The sequence below is a fragment of the Hyaena hyaena genome, unplaced genomic scaffold (assembly GCF_003009895.1).
Source record: "Hyaena hyaena isolate Hyena2069 unplaced genomic scaffold, ASM300989v1 scaffold_208, whole genome shotgun sequence".
Taxonomy (NCBI): Eukaryota; Metazoa; Chordata; class Mammalia; order Carnivora; family Hyaenidae; genus Hyaena; species Hyaena hyaena.
The window spans coordinates 649,177-667,822 of NW_024080839.1; the positions used below are offsets into that span (position 1 = coordinate 649,177).

At 40.4% G+C, this 18,646-nt stretch overlaps 1 protein-coding gene across 3 annotated transcripts in view; it reads right to left on the minus strand.

Annotated features, from left to right (window-relative positions):
- PPP2R5E (protein phosphatase 2 regulatory subunit B'epsilon) overlaps window positions 1–18,646 on the minus strand; it is a 147,555-nt gene that overhangs the window by 56,114 nt on the left and 72,795 nt on the right. For all 3 annotated transcript variants that reach the window (XM_039242110.1, XM_039242112.1, XM_039242109.1), the window contains exon 3: window positions 10,057–10,253. In XM_039242110.1, the coding sequence (XP_039098041.1) occupies window positions 10,057–10,253 (197 nt within the window). The remainder of the gene's footprint in view (window positions 1–10,056; window positions 10,254–18,646) is intronic.

Genomic DNA, 18,646 nt, shown 5'->3' on the forward strand with positions numbered 1-18,646 from the left:
GGTCAGCTACTCCGAGGGAGGGCAAGACAGACAACCCTCCCTCCCCTGCCTCATGGGCCTCCTGGAGACATGCTGGCCTCATCTTGGAGGGGAGGCTGGAGTGTGGGTGTAAGTGCATCACAAAGAAACCAAGAAAGGGCTCTCGAGACAAGAGCTACCCACCACCCCTGTTAGCTTCCATTTTAAATGTGTATTTAAAGATCACTGCCTTCTGATTATCTTACCCCTCAAATTACTCCTCTTACTTTCCAGAACAGGGTACAAGAGACTCCCCAGTTTGTACCTGATGCACAAATACCAACTCAACTTTCCAGCACCTTCTCTATTGTCTACACCCAACAAATACTTCTAGAGGAAAGGCCAAAGTCTCCACAAAAGGAAGAGGGCTGCATTACTCCAGAGTGTTCTACCCTATTCTCATAAAGGCCTACCTTCTTCAGGAAGGGAAATTCCACCGTATTTCAAAGCAGCCCATTTAGTCCCTAACACTATCTGCCCAGCCCCCACTCTCTGTCTGTTACCTACATCTCTGAAGAGTCCAGAGACATTACATTCTCTAATATGGCTTGCTTATCCATTTTATTAAATGATAAACTTGCTTTCCGACTCACCAAATAGCTAGTCCTATTTTTATCCCAACACATCCTCTCCTGCACGTGTCACCCCCTGCCTTCCTGGCAGTGCTGTTCCTTGCCCAGGACCTGCAGCTGCCTGAGGCTCTGGTCTTTCTAGTTCTCCCTTCACCACCACCCTCTATTCATTACTGTAACTGCATTTTAACTCTAGGAGTCCCTTATCTTATCCTCACTTTCTGAAGAGGCAACTTCCTCCACAATAGTCACTGGATAGCATATTTCTTCTTGTTTTCATCTACAGATCAAGTTTGGCTTTCAATATTGGTCAGAAGCCAGCTCCCTCCTGGAAATGACCTGCCTGTTGTTTTCTTGCCAAATTCTTGCCTCAGGCATTACCGTCTCTGAGAATTCCACATTGAGGACACTCATTTTCTGTTTTTTCCTGCTCATAATGCATCACAGGGGTATAACCAGCTTTCTCTTTAGAGAATCAATTAATAAATCCCTTCCTCTCTCATTTCTGTCCTCGGTAGAGACTCAGCTGAACTACATAAACAGCAAGTGCTAGAACTGTCCAAGACCCACTTATATAGAAACCATAGGCTGTATTTGCCAATCTTTTTATCATACATTTTCCTTGGTAGATTTTTCCAGAAGTATTCCTTACACCTTTAACCATATTTTCAGTTTCAAGGCTAAATTAAAAGGTAGGAGAAAAGAGAAACCAAAATTTGAATGTGCTTCTGTGACTTATCCCGCAAAAATTCTGCAGCCAGCTTCAGGGGAGGGGGAAAGAAAGAGAGGGAGCGGTCTCCTTACAGCGAAATGATAGTATTGGATACATCAGCGCTAGACAAGTCACAGCTGTCAAACAATTCTAAGTATATTGAAAACTCTGAACAATCTGTAAAGCAGTCAAGCCAGAAGGACTACAGCTTGTACATGAAACAAATAGCAATCATGAGTAGCTCAGTTGTTTCCTGAGTAAAAACCCACTCCTTTGTACATTTAAATTAAAATGAAACACATTATAATCCCTGTCAGATTCCTTAAGAGAGAATGTTTGCTGGAGAGAAATGGTAAATTATTAATATAGGTATGAATATGCAAGTATATCAGGAAGACTTCTATTCAGGTAAACTAAGGGCTGTATACATACACACGTACATATAATTCTAACCACACAGGCACATGCAGATTTACATACAGGGTCCTCCGAAAAAAAAAAAAAATCTGGACATGAAATATCCCACGAAAAATTTAAATTTTAAGTCAACAGTCAGAGAAAAGATATAGAAAGCTACCTTAAAGAGACCAAAAGGAAAAAAAAAAAAAGCTTTTAGGCTATCAAGAATCACTGTAACTAGAAAAACTGATTAAACCATCTAAAAGAAAAAGGGAAGTCTAACAGGGGCAGTAGAGTACCATGACTAATGACAGCAATAATGACACCATAACAACTTTATAAAGTCACAAGTTTAAAAAGTTGAAGACTCACCTAAGTGGCAGGACTCACCTAGGAAGGGCAACCAAAAGAAGGCTGTACCCACTTAAGTGCTTCCAAGGATTAGGCACCATCCTGGAGAGGGAGGGATGTTCCAATCACCTAACTCCCTTGCTCCAAATTCAAGCTAAGGAGGCAATGCAAGGACGCCATGCTGCTGGTAGAGCTTGGCTGCTGCTAATGGGGGACAGAGAAAAAAGATACGGGGGGAGCACATGAACTCAGGAGACAGGATATTCTCAAGACCCGTACTTTGGGTGGAACAAAGGAGAATTCTGACCTACACAAGCCCTCCTCCTGAGCTCCTCTTCAGCACCCGATCATCATTCACTCTTGCATATTGGGAGGGAGTGGGAGAGCAGGGAAAACAAGGTTCAGAAGCACTCTTAATGCAAGAATACCACAAAGGCAGGGTAGTGAGGTGGTGAGGGGAGAGCGTGTGAGAGGAAAGCTGTTTCTTAAGCAAAAATGAATATTTAATCCCGAAGCCTACTATTTGGTCTGGCCTTGTCAGAAGCAGCAAGACTCAGGGAAAAGCTATTCAAAAGCCTTATTACCTATTTATTTAGAAGAGCTTGAGGAAAAGGACACAGTACAGAGGCAGGAGTCCAATCTTTGGGTTTTAGTCCTCATTCCTATAGTAAAAATTGATTCCAGGAAAGCATTAGGCACAGAAGTTAAGAGTATGGTCTCCAGAGCCAAAGAGCCTGGATTCAAATCAGCTCTGCCTGTTCTCCAAGTGTGGAGCTCTGGGAAACTTTCATAGCCTCTCTCTACCTCCTTCACATCATCTATAAAATAATATACATAATATTACTATCAAGCTCACAGGGTTGTGGAACTATTAGAAACAACCTACCAAAACTGACACAAGATGAAACAAAAAATCTAGGGTCAGACATGCATTTAAGAAACCAAATGCACTACCAAAAGAAACTTTCCGAAAGTGAAGGTTTCATTGGTGAAATCATTCTAACAACTTTGTTTTTCATCTTTAGTTACTGCCAAAAATGGGAAAACCCTGCTCCTTTCCAATCTTGTATTTTCCAAGAGAGCAGCAAGTAGCAGAGCACTGCACGTGTGGTAAAATCAAGCTTAAACCATTCAGGAGTCAGGTGTGTCTTTGAATATTCAATCAAAAGCTATGGATCTTCTACCACAAAAATACACAAAGCAGGAGTGCCTGGGTGGCAGAGTCAGTTGAGCATCCAACTCTTGATTTCAGTTCAGGCCGTGACCCCAGGGCTAAGGGATCAACCCCTGCATCAGACTCTACCATGCTGAGCATGGAGTCTGCTTGGGAATCTCTCTCTTTCTCCCTCTGCCCCTTTCCCCCTCTCATGCTCTATAATACACACACACACACACACACACAAACACCACTCAAAATTCTGCAGTCAACATCAGAAGGTCCACTGACCTTATAAAAACAATCTATAGACATCCTAGGATGCTAAATGAATATTATTAAGTGAGCATTAACTGAAGAAGCGCAATGCAATTGTTTAAGATAATTAAGGAAAGGAGAAAGTGCCTGCCCATTTTTCTACCTTCTGATAAATTACAAATGGTAACAATATGCTCCTAACCTTGAGCAGCTAATCCTTCCTGATCTCATTCTAAAAACTGTCTACTGATAATCTTCATTATTGTAACCTTAAATTCTTTCCTTAACACCAAGGAATCCTTCACCTTTCAACTTAATTCTCAGGTCCTATCTTTTAGACATATCCTATTTTCAAAATTTGCCAATAATTTCAGTTCCTAGGTGCCTTTCCCAGATATTACTCAATTATTTATATTTTCAATAGTGTAAGCAGCCCATCTCCACCACCATCACCCCCACCTCAGCATCACCACTGTGAGTCAGATCTTATCTCCTTCCAGTCTGAAGAGTCACCTCCAAGGCAAATTCTGGCCAGGATATATGGTTACATTCCTTATCAGATGCCAGAAGATGAAAAATGGAAATTTCAGATTTCCCCCTGGTAGTTATCATTCTCAAGGCTACTTTTAGATAGTTGTTATTTTATGAAAAGAAACTCTGTCCTTCAGCCAATAAAGTATGCAGTGAAATTAACAAAGCACTCCTAAAAGTCTGTGTAGGCAGACTCTGAGACCTTTAACTGCAACTTCATTATTTTCTACAGAACCGTATTTTTCTATTAAGAGGCAAACCAGAGCTGTGATTTCTCAATAAATCAAAGGATATATAAAAGATAAAACACACAGATAATCAAATGACAGGGTATAATTTGAGAATAGGAAAAACAAAGCTAATGGTGGCCAAGAAACAATAATTAGGACTCAAGGAAAGACTTCAAGAGAAAAGAGAAACATTGTTCAAAATATTTTATCTTAAAACTATGTTACCTTTCAAAAAATCACATATTCTACCACTTGAGGTATATAGAAATTTAATCCCTGATTAGGAGTGGGGCAGACTTTGAAACCAATAAAAGCTAAGACAGGAAGACAAAATATGAAAATATGTAATGGCAAACAACCAGTGCCACAAGGTATACTTTCCGCAAGAGAAGGCATAGGATTATATTCAAATGAAGACAGTATCCCCAAGATTCCACCAGTGAACACGCAATCACCATCTACAGGCATCATCGCAACTTCCTTATACTTGGCGCACTCCTCAACCCCCAGGCTCCCACTGGCACTGCTGCTCAAAGCCCAGTGGTTCCCTGTACCACCTGCAATTCCATCACTGTTCTTTGTTTCTCCTGTCCTCCTCCCATACTGACAATTCCCAATCTTCATCTCCAGCTTTCCACGTCTAGGTCTCCCATAACCTCCAACTTAACACATCAAAAGTCCACTCCTCAGCTTCCATCCAAAACCCACTCACCCTCCTACTATACCCTTCTCAAATAATAGCATAACAAGCCACCTAATTCCCAAAGCTATCCTTGATCCCTTCCTCTCTCTCACAGTGCCAACATCCACACAAAGGCCAAGTGGCTTTAATTTTATGTGAGTCTCAAACGCCATCCTGTCCTCTCCTTCTCTACTTTCATACCTGTGCTTGCTTTAGGGCCTCCACAGCTTCTCTAAAACACCCCTTCCCTAACTGATTCTTCCCTGTCTTCAATTTTGGCCCCCTCCAATCTATCTGGCCTACAGCTAGTGCAATACAAATCTGACCATGTCACTCAACTGGTTAAAACTTTCCAATGTTTATCTACTGTCTGAGAGGTTCTTTCAGGAACGGGACCACACCTGCAGCTTCAACGGCCACCATTCACCTCCTCGAACTCCCCAACACACACACACACACACACACACACACACACACACACACACACACTATGCTGTGACAACACTACTTGTGTTTCTCTGAATATATCTTGGGTTTGGAAATCTCTTTGCATCATGTAATTCTCTTTTTCATTTCAACACTATTTCAGCCACTTAGAAAACATGCATTCACCTTTTAACACCTACTGAGGCTTTACTTACTTTGTAAAACGCCTTCCTTGACCGTCTCTGACTACTACCCTCCTCTGACTACTCACCCTTTCTGCTCCTTTCTTGCCTGTACATAACTTCTATTAATACACTTACTTTCATTCATGGGTATCCCTTCTACCGGATTTTGAGTTTGCTGACAGAGCAGGACCCAACCTTTTTTTTTTTAATCATCAAAATGTAAAAGTTCTAAGTCATTCAGTAAACTTTAGCTGGAGTTAGCTAAAATAATGTCTTCACCAATGAGATTTCAACTCACATTCGAACTATACCCAACAGAGACATTTTTGAAAAGGAAGATGTGCAGATATAAACAGCATAAAATATAAGAGTTCGAGTTTGGGTTAAAAAAAAAAATAGCACAAGATTACTGGGAGAGCCAGAAATTTTAAAGTGTCTTTCAAATGGATGCATGGCAACAGAACCAGAGAGAAAACATTAGCATAATGTGGTAAAAATACTGCCTCAAGGACAGAAGCCTGACACTTGAGATGATACAAAGCAGAATGAGCCAAAGCCTCAAGGAACTATAAGTCCCGATTCTCGTTTTTCCATCAGATATGCCCTCATGCGGAATACATGAAACAAACCACTTACCTAACCAACTATTTTGGAAGCAGAATTCATTCTCCATTTCTTAGACTGTGTTGACTGAAAGAGCCACTGGTTTGCAGAGCTGGAAGGTGGGAGTGATCGTCATCGACCCCCTCCATTTACAACAGGAAAAACTGGGGCTTGAGAGGAAATGAGTTATTTGCCCGAGACCTTGCCATCAGTCAGGTGGAAGATGAGAGATGAGGACAGTGACCTCCACATTCTCTGGGGCTCTCTCCGCCAGCTGGCACAGCTCTCCCGCACGGAAGGTAGGTACTAGAGTGTTTCATCCTGTTTACACATCAAGAGCTGCTTTGCTTTCTTAATTCTAGCAGCCTGGAGGTGGTATCTAGACTTCATTTAATGCTAAAAGTGGCTTCTACAACTCACAGATTACTTTCATTTGTCACTCCTTCCCCTAACAGATTTAGGGCTCTCTAAGGACAGGTCCCTTCAGGTTGGATCTAAGGGCTTTGGTAATAGTGCTGACACCAGAACATGTAAGTCATCACTCATCCTCATTTATAAAACCTGGCTACCACTTCACTGATATTTCACTAAAAGCACCACCATTTCCTTCACTAAACCTAATGAAGCACTTGCATTTTACAGTAACAAGAAAGAATAGGTGGGGTTTGTTCAACAGGCACCTTGGAATTACAGAATTTGAGAACCACTGAGGCAATGGGATACAACACATCCAGCTGACTGCATCTCAAGTCCACAAACAGGAACTCTGGGTTTCATCCATGAGTGTAAAATCAAGTATATAATAACAGAATCATCAAAATACAATATTATTGAATGAATGCTTGCCATACGTTAGGGGCTATTCTAAGAAATTTATACAGTTATTGCCAATCCTCACAAAAGGCCCAAAAAGGCAGGTATGATACAGATGAGGAAACTGAGCAGTGGCAGCACCAGAATTTCTATACAGAAGGGGGTTCCGAGGTGGCAAAATATGCAAAGGAGTAGCGGGAAACAAGTGGGGACTGGGTTCCAACCTTTCTCACAGAGCGGTAGAGGCCAGCTTGCTAAGACTGCATTTGTTATGAGGAGGTGAGGACCTTGATGTACAAAGCACAACAACTTTACTTAGGCAGAGTATTCCTGGAGCGACACAGGAAGGACCCTTGCCCTGATCCCACGTGCCTCTTACCACCACACGAAAACTGAGGGCCCCAGAGGAAGGGCTCCATCCGAGGTAATGAAGCAAGTAGGTGTGGCCAGAGCTGGCACCTGACCCCAAGTCTGTGTGGTTCCAAAGTCCTTTCTCTTTCAGACTCTCCCACACTAACCCTTCTCTGTAAATGCCCCCAGACTGCCTTAAGAACCATGTAAAATTAATAGTTACAATTTCACAAATCATGAGATTTGAAAAATAAACTATACCCCTGAGAGCCCTAAACCACCATCTGGAAAGTTAATTTTCTAATGCCCTAGAATAGCACAAGGGCTATAGATTTAACATTTCCTAGGGTAGGGCTCCAGTATGTTTTTAAATGCACACTCACACAGAACTGACCTGACAGGAGACTTCTAAAAAAAATTTTTTTTGGAAGGGGGTTGGAGGAGGGGTGGGGAGCAGGGAAAACAGTCTCTATTAAGAGACCAAAGCTCATTTAGAACCAAGCTGGTTTCATAAGAATAAAAGAATTTTTTGATTGTGCCAAATACTGGGTTTTAAAACTAAATAGAACCCAATGACATTCAATATCTTAATTTGAGATAATTTGAGAGCCTGAAATACTCACATTTAAGAAGGAATTCATTCACTCATTCAACAAACTCCTGGTAGACCTGCACTAGGAGGTATTCCGGAGGCCACAGAGATGTGCAGGGCACAGTTCCTGCCTAGAAGTGCTTACAGTCTAATTAGAAAAATTAGATAAAGGTGTGAAAAAAAGTAAAAAACAGCAAATGAACAAATTCCAAAAGGGTGAATTGCCAAGAATCGAAGGAAATGCAGGTAGGAGACAATTCTGGGCTTTTCAGGAAACAGCAGTAGCACCTTAAGCCAAGTCTTGAAAGGAAGGCGCGAATCAGAGGTGGGGCCCAAGACACACATGAAAGTCCAGAAACAGGGGGAAAAGAAAGGCTATTAAAGAAAAAAAATTAGTAAACATACAGAGGTTCTCACAAAAGGGTATACTGACAGGTATATAAGAATATTCAGGGGATAGTGGTTAAATAAATCATGGTGCAGCCACACAATGAAACATCGCACACCTGTAAGACTGTACGAGACAGCTTTATGTGCACTGATACATATTCTATACTGGTAAGTGAAAAAAGTGAGGTATGGATAAGTGTGTAGGGTATGCCACCACTTGTGTATTCATACCTAGATGCTCATATATGCTTACATACTCATGGACAATCCATGGAATGATATAAAAGTAAGTTATAAACAGTGGATACCTCTGTTTGGCTGAGGACACGGGTAGGTTAAAACCAAATGGCCATGCTCTGTCTGCATAAGGCAGATGGCCTAGAGAAAACCCCAGGTGTCAGGTTAAGAGGTTTAGAGAGCATGCAAACTCGAGAGCAGGGCTTCTCAACAACAGCACTATTGACATTTAGGGCCAGATCATTCTTTTTTGGGGGGCTGTCCTGTGCATCATGAGATGTTTAGCTGTAATTTGGCCTCTCTCCACTAGATGCTGGTAGCACATCCCTCCAACCCCTGAGTGTGGCTCTAGATATTGCCAAAGTGCCCTGGGAAGCAAAATCACCCATCGTTGAGAACCACTGCTCACGAGCTCCAGTGTTAACAGTTAACCTACACAGCATTCTACTATTACATTCTTCTAAATTAACGACAAACACGACATACACTCAAACATCAATCTGAGGGAAACACTGGACATTGTTTTGAAATGACCCTCATGCATCAATCACGGTTTCTCAAGTTGTGATAATTCACATCCCTTCCCAAATCTGAACTATTCATTCTTAACCGCATCTACTTCATCACAGAGGTCTCTTTTCTGTATTTGTTGGATACAAATTATAAAAGTTGAACGGAAAAGCTAGACAGGTTCCAGCAGTACAGAGAGAAGGGGCCAGATTCCCCAAGGGGCTTCCCAGTGGTTGCGCTGACCCTTTTGGGTCTCTGCAGCACCATTTCACCAATTAGGGGAAGAGCCCCACCTCCCCCAGAGGGCACATAGTCTCTAGATCCAAGATCTTCTGGGATGCCAAGGAAGGCAAGCTTCCCATAGAAATCTAACAGAAAACCATATTTTGGCTCAGCTTTTAAAAAAAAAAACTAATATAATTATTGACCCAATAAGAACATAATTACTTCCATTATGCTAATAATGTTTCTTCTCATAACTCCTAATGACCACACAAAGTGCAAGACACTGTTCAAAAAAAAATGAAAGACATCACCCCGGATTTCAAGAGCATAATGAGAATGATTAGTTTATATAAAGCCAGGAGAGGCTTTAACTAGATTCTACAAATCACAATTTTATTAAGGTTAAAGCCATTTCTAATTTACCACGATGAACAGGGAGAAAAAAGGAAAAAAAAAAATCAAGACATCCAACAGGCTTGAATATTTTTCAAACACAGATCTACAACTTGTGTTGATTCTCCTGTGCCTTTCTTTTCCCAGCGCCAGAAATCCAAGACCACCCTGGCCATCCTGGCTTCATATCCGGAAGTCACTGGCTCCTCCAGTACTGTTGTAGGTGAAAAGTTGTGGATTTCACGCTCATGAAATCATACTCTTCAAACTCTATTATTGTTCCGGCTACTTTAGCTTAGCTCTCAGAAGGTTGGCTCTCATTTGTGGAGGTGACCTCCAGTGACCTGGCTCTGCAATAATTACACCTGTGCGTCGCTATGGAAGATGCTTAAAAGTGTCCGCGGCGAAAACAAGAAACTCACCATTCTAACTACTTCAGGGTAAGTCTGCTCTGTCAAACAGCCTCTGCTTATTGTAATGTAGTCCACCAGTTCATTAAGAGTGGAGCGCTTGTATTCTTTCATTTTAAGATCAGATAGCGTGTCCATGAAGTCAAAAATGACACAGCACTGCTGAAGTTTCTTTAGGAACAGTTCAGGCTGCTCTGAGGATGGAACGTCTAAGAAAAAAAAAGGAAATGGTGTAAGTCTGTCATCAATTTCTAGGTAACAGGAATTCTCTGTGAAAGTTACTTCAAAAGCAAGCTCAAAAAAAATAAGAATTCACATGACAACAGTGTTCTTTTTAACAATTACACATGGGCGGAGGGGATACCATAGCCACTACTTCAGAGACCTTGTCTTTGAAAACTACATGGTACCAACACAATAGACAGCATTTGCTATTCCACAACCAAAGATTGACCAAAATCCCAAGAGCCATTAGAAAGTTGAAGCAAATTTTAACCAGAAACATCCCATGTCAAAACCCCTGAGCCAAAAGCACTGAAAAAGGTCAAACTTCCCATTATAAGGTAAAGCCACAAGTTTTCACTGTTGGTTTAAATTAGTTTTACTTAAAAAATTTCAAAGCAGAAATGTCAGTAAATTCATTTTAATTTCATGCTGACACCCTTGGTATTTAAAGCAACTGCTGTATGTGTGTTTATATTTTGTTTTGTTTTGGCTTGACTTCTATGAAGTTTCTTTGTCAAAGAAACTTGGAAAACCAACAAAATGAAGTAATATCGATTCTCTCAAAAAGAACACACCGGTGATGGGACAGTAAGAGCAAACTATACTTAAATCTCTGCTCTCTCTTATGACCCATCTTATTCCCTTACAGTGGGAGAAAACCACTAACATCTTCATTAGTATGTTCTCAGAATAAACATCTGTTCTTTCCCACAAACAGCAGGTCAGACATTTGGTTTGGTGTCATTTCTAAAATATATATATATTTTTTTAAGTTAAAATTTCTCAGCTAGAATGGAAACCTGATTTACAGCTGGACTTGAAACATACCGAGTTGTAGACAGCCCATTCCATTCCTTTATTTTCACTACTTTATTCCCCAAACCGGAACTTCTCTAAAAAGGCAATGATATTATGCTCAGGCTCCTGCCTTCATCCAAGGTGATTAACTCCTTAATCCTCAAAACACTCTTAAAGGTAAGCAGATGGCATTATATTGTTTTCCCAAAAAGAAAATTGGAGACTATCACTGAGGTCGTCCCACAATGAATAAGTTATGGAGCTGGACACAGTGCCCAGGTCTCTAACCACACTTCCAAACTCCCTCTGTACTACTCAACAAGGACTTGAACAATGTTTGGTCTGTCACTTGCAACCACCTTCAGTTGCCAGCTTCCCAGTAAATGCTTTCCAGCAGCCATAAAGCATGGGTCACCTATTCTCTGGAGGTAAGTGCGACAGTTAGCAGCACCCGCCTGACAACACCTGCAGCCCTAGCAGAAGGCAGTGAGGGTGAGGCTCCTACTCAAAGGGTTCAGGTGACTCCTCTCCACACCCCCCTTCTCCTCCTCACAGCCCACAACCCAAGTGTTAGTCCAAGTACCTGGGACCTCAGAGATAATTCTCCCCCAAAACACTCCCTTCTGACATGAACTTTAAGGTGAGCCTAGATGATAGCGAGCAGGACACCTGAAAACATAGGATTTCTCTAGCAGATACAAAGGAACAAGATGTGGTTGGTATTTCTGAAGGTATGTAGAGCATCACTGCTATTCTTAGTAAAAACAAGTTAGAAATTTAAAAATTATTCTTAACCAGTGAGTTTCATCTCCCACCACCACCCTCATGGGTCCCCAAAAGCCTAATGTATTACAAAGACTTTGGGATTTGAGTTAGGCTGTGAGAGATCTTATTCTATGGCCCTAGACTTAATTACGTTAAAAAAAAATCTAGCTAAAACTAGTCTAGTCTAAATCTAGTCTAAAACTAAAGACTATAAGAACTGAGTTTAATCAGACCAAGCTTTCTCTTTGATACCTGCTTCATGTATTCAAAATTAATTAATAAGAAAACAAAACTAAGGAGCTTATGAAAATGGCTATATATCCATAGCCAATGACTAGTTACATGCATAGGACCATGATGGTCAAGTACTGAAGTCTTGCAGGTTCTAAATCAGACCTCATACCTCAAAGCTGAATGGAAGTTTTGATGCTGCACGGGGAATAAAAGAATCTTATTAATGTAACATTAAGGATAAAATCTTTAAAGGAGATTTTAATTAACCCTGTTTTTGACACAGTAACTTTAATAAGCTTAAAAACCAGACCATTTACATGGAGAACTGTATATGTTGGCACATATGAATTATGAAAGCATCTATAAATGACAGCCTTTCCTCCAAAAAGCAAACCATCATTTAAGTAGTGACAACACTGATTAATCGTTGTGGTCACTGCAAGAATCCTCAAGAGATTCATATATTTGGCTATTTTTAAAATTTAGGCAATTAACATTTAGTCTTTTTTTTTATGTTAGGCAGTTGAAATTTATTCTTTATCTAAATTGACGTATGTCATAGACAAATGTGAAACAGGCTATCCAAAGCCTCATGGAATAACAGTAGCTTACATTTATTAAGCACTATTGGGTACATTTATCATGTACTATTCTAAGCATTTTCACATATTACATCTCATATAATACCATAACAGTTCTATGCAGTAGGTACTATTTAACAAATGAAGAATCAAGACACAGGGAAATTCAGTGACTTGCCCAGAATCATACAGTCAACAAGCAGAAAGACAGGATTCAAACCCAGGCAGACCGGCTCTAGACCCAGGACTCCTCATCACCATGTAATCATGAAACTCAAGAAAAGGCAAGAGGAATACCAGACTTCAGAAAACCGGGTGTGTGCAAAGAGATAAGAAGAGGAAGAACACAGAGAGAAATCAACAATTAATCTCCAACATGTCCCATTCATAAAGGATCAGGCTGAGCGCCTTCTCTATCTCCCTCTAGCCCATTCCTGAGATTAACACATACGGCAATAAGCTATTCTTTATTCTTTATCACAGGCTAAATTCTTCTAAATGATCTCGTCTCCTTAACTTAAATAACAGAAGTAATCTAGAGTGACTGAAAGAAAAAGAGGGGGAAGTGTTCCTCAAAGAGACAATTCAATTATAGCAACAATTTAAAAAAAAATTTTTTTTTTCATTCTCACTGAAGGAGGACCTAAATCAGTCTGAGCAAAAGGCCCTTGTAATGTCTGGTCCTCTGACTGCCTCAAATAGCTGTTTTTAACCTCCGTGCCCTCATCTCCCCTAATCCCAGCGAACTATGAAAATAGGTAATGGGAAAATGTAGAACAAGCCAGTATAAGAGAAGAAACACTCTGAGTAGCCCAGAAGGTTTCAATGATACAAGTTTAATGTATTACGGAACCAGTCTCAGAAGCGGCTAACAAGTATCTTTGCAAAGAAACATGTATCAAAAGTATCTGGTATTAGGTTGGAAAAAGAAGATCATAAATGATCATAAACGACGAAAGGAAGAAATCAGATAGGCAATATATTCTAACCATAATGTAGTAACACTAGATTTTAACAATTCAAAGTGACCCACCTCCCAAATCCAAGCCACTTGAAAATCTAAACACTTCTGAAGTAACTTAGATTGAAGGAAAACAAATTACAAATTACAGACATTTAGAAATAAATGTAAATTAGAAAAAATAAAGGTCATCTTAGAATCCCAAAGCTGACCAGGCAGTGGATGGATGCTTGTGTCGTCTCTCTTCTAATGGAAACCTCTGGTCTACACAGCCATCCCTGCCCCCAGGAGAAGAAGTCCATAGAATCATAACCATAAATAATGAGGAATCAATAAGTGGTTATATAATACCATGAAGGTCATGAGCACAACAACCCATCCATTCAGTGTTAGTATCTGTTTAAAGAGGAGATAACTGATTCAACTATCATAGTTTGATAAGATTCATAAAATCAGATTCTACTGCTCTAGAACAGCTCTTAAAACTAAGTTGATTTCCAGAGTATGTTTCTCACCCAAGAAAATAATGTAGTGACCAGCTAAGTGGCCAATCCACTCGGCAGTTACATTACTCACCGTACTGTCCCTCTTTTTCTCTTTTAGCACTGGTCATTTTCTCCCATATGCCTTTTCTATTACATCTCCCGGCATCCCCTACCAATTTTCATCAGTAAGCTGAGGAAAATGACTACTCCCACTTCCAACATGTTCATACCCAAATCATTTGAAAATTTACAGGTAACAAGAAGGAATGGGAAAAGGAACATAGAATTCCACAATAGAGGGAGGATGCACGTTCAAATTAAGAGACAAAGATTCTCCTTGTGTCCGAAGGACAGTCAAGAGGAGCTGATACACACTTTAGCCACACAGCCCTACCCCCCTTCCCCACATTATCTGCATACGTGCATGGGTACACATACACACAAGTGCACCTCCCCTCACCCTTACTATGATTTCAAGGGCTGGCTGTTTATTAGTGTTTGTCTTAATCAGCAAAATAAGCTCATTCCTCCCTAGTCAACAGCTTCCATTATTCCATCTCAACTAATGTTTGGGACACATGATCACAGATCCAGTATCGGCCCATCTTCCCCCAGGGCCTGACTCAGGATGACTTTGGAAGCAAAACGCAGCAAAGGTAGAAGAAATGAAACATGAGCTAGCTGTCCTTTGGGTTTAGTGCTCTACAACTCCCTTCAACTGAATTTGTTGAAAATCAGAACATTAAATTCACACTTTGCAAATAGGCCAATCAAATAAAGAGGTTTACATCACGATAACATTTACTAGTCATATCATCACAGGAAAAAATGCAAATTCATTTTAAAAAAAAGATATGGCTGGTAACTTATTCACACATAGGCTATTAAAATGAATGTGGAAATAGAGTGAATAGACATTTCTCTAAAATGATGTTTGCATTGGAAGCTAAGCAGTAACATTATTTGAACTCCTAATGAACAATATTTATAATCAATTATTTTAATTCAAAAGATCTACAATAAAATCCTACTAACTTAACAATGCTTTTTACCTGAAAATGTCCTAAGCAATTACTCAGCCCTTCTAGATCCCCTCTCCTACTCTCACAAAAAAAGTTACCAACAAGAGCACCTGGGTGGCTCAGTCGATTGAGCATACAGCTTCGGCTCAAGTCATGATCTCGCAGTTTGTGGGTTCGAGCCCCACACCGGGCTCTGTGCTGACAGCTCAGAGCCTGGAGCCTGCTTTGGATTCTGTGTCTCCCTCTCTCTCTGCCTCTCCCTTGCTCACGCTCTCTCTCTGTCTCAAAAATAAACTATAAAATAAAAATTTTTTTAAGTTACCAACAGAGAGAATATAAATATGGTCTTTGATCCCCTACTCTCACCCCATCCCTTACAACTCTCCACAAAGTATATAAATTCCCATCCCTATCATACACAACCCTCTAAAACTTCAACAGAGTCAATGAGACTTTTATCTGCATAAAGTATATGAAGCTACATTTACAGAAATTTAGTTTCATAGTACTAAGGAGAGCTTAATATTAAGATATTATGTGCACTCAGCCTTGACGAACTCAGGCATGCTAGTCCCAGCAATAAAAAGCCTAACTGCCTGTCCACGTGCTTTGTCCGAACCCTTGCCACCAAGTTTGCTTCTAAACACAGATACGAGAGGCATGCTCTTCTCATAGCACGTATTTCTGGAAAACTAAACGGAATTCTGTTTTATTAGTGAGCTATGCTTAAATTAGGAATTGTTTTTGGCACCCAAAAAATTACAGATATAACCAGATATCTTTCATCAAAACTGGAAGACAAAACTCTTAACTCTTTCTAATGAACCAAGTTACAATATTAGGTTTCATGTCTTAGGAACTAGGCTATAACTTGTTGATTACACAAGATACTTCGACACAAATAAACTAACTCAAAACTAACATGTTAGCTAAAATAAGTATTAAAAACTTCACCATTCCAATTAACTTATTACTGTATTCAAAGCAGTGAGTTCAAAAACGTTTGTTGCTGTTGATGACGGTGGTGGTGGTGCAGTGTTCTCACTACTATATATCTGTATTTTTTAAAAGCATCCCAAGTGATTTCAATGTGAGGCCATGCTTGAAAACCACTGTTTTTAAAGTAATAACTATAAAATCCTTCTTTCATCTTCCTCACCTTTGAAATTCTTTCTCTTTTAGTTCATTGAAAACTAACCGTGAGGGGCGCCTGCGTGACTCAGTTGTTTCAGCCATCTGACTCTTGATTTTGGCTCCAGCCATGATCCCAGAGTCATTGGATCGAGACCCGTGTCGCGCCCCACGCGGCACATGGAGCCAGCTCCCTCTGCCCCTCTTCCCCACTCTCTCACTCTCTTGCACTCTCTCAAAAAATAAAATAAAAAAGATAAAAACAGCAATTTAAAAAAAACAAACAAAAAAAGTAACCATGAAAACTGGCCATTTCCAAGCAAAGGAAGGTCCCTGGGAACATCTACAAGAGCGAAAGCATTCCTCCTCGCCTGGGCTGTAGAAGCGAATGTACAAAGATGGAAAACACCTTGCTCATTACTAACATGTGCTTTTCCCACAGGTTCAAAATGCGTTTCCTGATCTTGCGGCTTCGTGATATGGAGCCAGCCCCACAGCAAGCGCTGCACTGACAGCTCGGAGCCTGCTTGGGGTTCTCTGTCTCCCTTTCTCTCTGCCTGCCCCTCCCTCACGTTCACGCTCCCTCTTTCTCTCTCTCAAAATAAGTGAACAACAAACTTTAAAAACTAAAAGATAAAAAGCACGTCTCGTAGAATGGTCACACAGAGGAAACAATAATCAAGAAAAATGAGACCAAGGTGTGAGCATTAAACAAGTTTAAACTATAAACTGAAAGGCAGAAAAGGCCAGTACTGATTATTTCAAGGTAAAGAATGACAATAATAATGAACACAGACTGCTGCAAAGTGCTGTACTAAGCTCCTTACAGGAATCATCCCCCTTTAATCCTCAGGATACCTTATGAGTGACCACTATTAATATCCCAGTTTTTCAGAAGAAAGGACTGGGGACCAGAACAGCACAGTCACTTTCCCAGCGTTACCCACGAGTAAGAGCTGCAGCTGGTATCTGAATTCAGGTCATCTTCTCCCAGAGCCCACACTGGAAACGACGACGGTGGTGGTGATGGTGACTGTGGTCAATAACAGCACCTAACCGCCCCACCGCCACCCCCGGAGCTACAGATAAACTGTCGTGGGTAGACACTGGTTTAAGAAAATTTGGAATCTAAAAAAAGTGAAGGACTATTTGATGGGCTTTTCTACATGCACTTACATATTTTTAAACTTAAACAGCCATAAAATCAGCCCTAAACTAGTGAACAATGGTAGACAGGTAACTTAAAGTTATCAACAAAATATATTAATCATTCTACACAGCTTGGACAATCAACATGTCTTTCTTATTATTCTTCAGTGGATCTCTCCAGTTTTCCTTTCCCAAAAGCTGACAAATCAATACATGCTGTCCACTTTATAAGCAAAACCCAAAAGTCACCACTGATGGAAACCAGTGGTTGCAGCAGCAAAATTAACAAGATTCAAGGCTCTCGCCTTATTTTGACACTATGTTCCAATCAAAAGAGGAAAACATACATGCACACAAACCCATGCTCACACATGCACATACACATGTACACACACTTCTAATAAATATTTCTGTTTCCAACCCTTCGCATTAGGTATCCCTCATGCTTTATCTTCTACTGCCAAGGCAGTCACTGAAACTTGTCAGGACAAGAAATAAAACATTTTAAAATTGATCAATTCCTAATTATAGGTGTAGATAACTTTCCTGCCACCAAAATCACCCCCAGGACAAAAGCCACCAAAGCCTCTGGCTGATAAAATCAACCTATTATTTTTTTTATGTTTTTAAATATTTTTTGATGTTTAACAATTTATTTTGAGAGTGCCAATGGGGGAGGGGCAGAGAGAGAGGAAGAGAGAGAATTCCAAGCAGGCTCCACACTGTCAGTGCAAAGCCAGAAAGATACAGGGCTCAAACCCAGGAACAGCAAGAATCATGACCTGGGCCAAAACCAAGTGTTGGATGTTTAACCACCTGAGCCATCCAGACACCCCATCAGTCTATTATTAATTCATCACCTAACGGCTTATTTCCAGAGATGGAACCAGGCAGGACCTCTGAACACAAGAAACTCCTGTAGCATGCTGGGCTATATCACCCCCCAAAAAGGGCTGCAAGAATGACACAGCATTTAAAACTATCTTTGTGATTCCCTTTTTTGAGGATTTTCTATATCAATGAAATTACAAAAAAGACCATGTTGATATTTTTTTCAGATAAAGTCATTAGAACAGTAAGTAGCCACCATTTACTTTCACTGTAATTTCATAAAAAGAAAGGCTCCTTGGAATAATAAAAGAAGAGAAAGGGCAATCTCCAAACAAAAGACAATCCTTCCTTAAACCCATCACATGCACAGATCATGTGTTCTCCGCCTTGACCTTCCTTACCTCTCCTTAGTGCTACTTT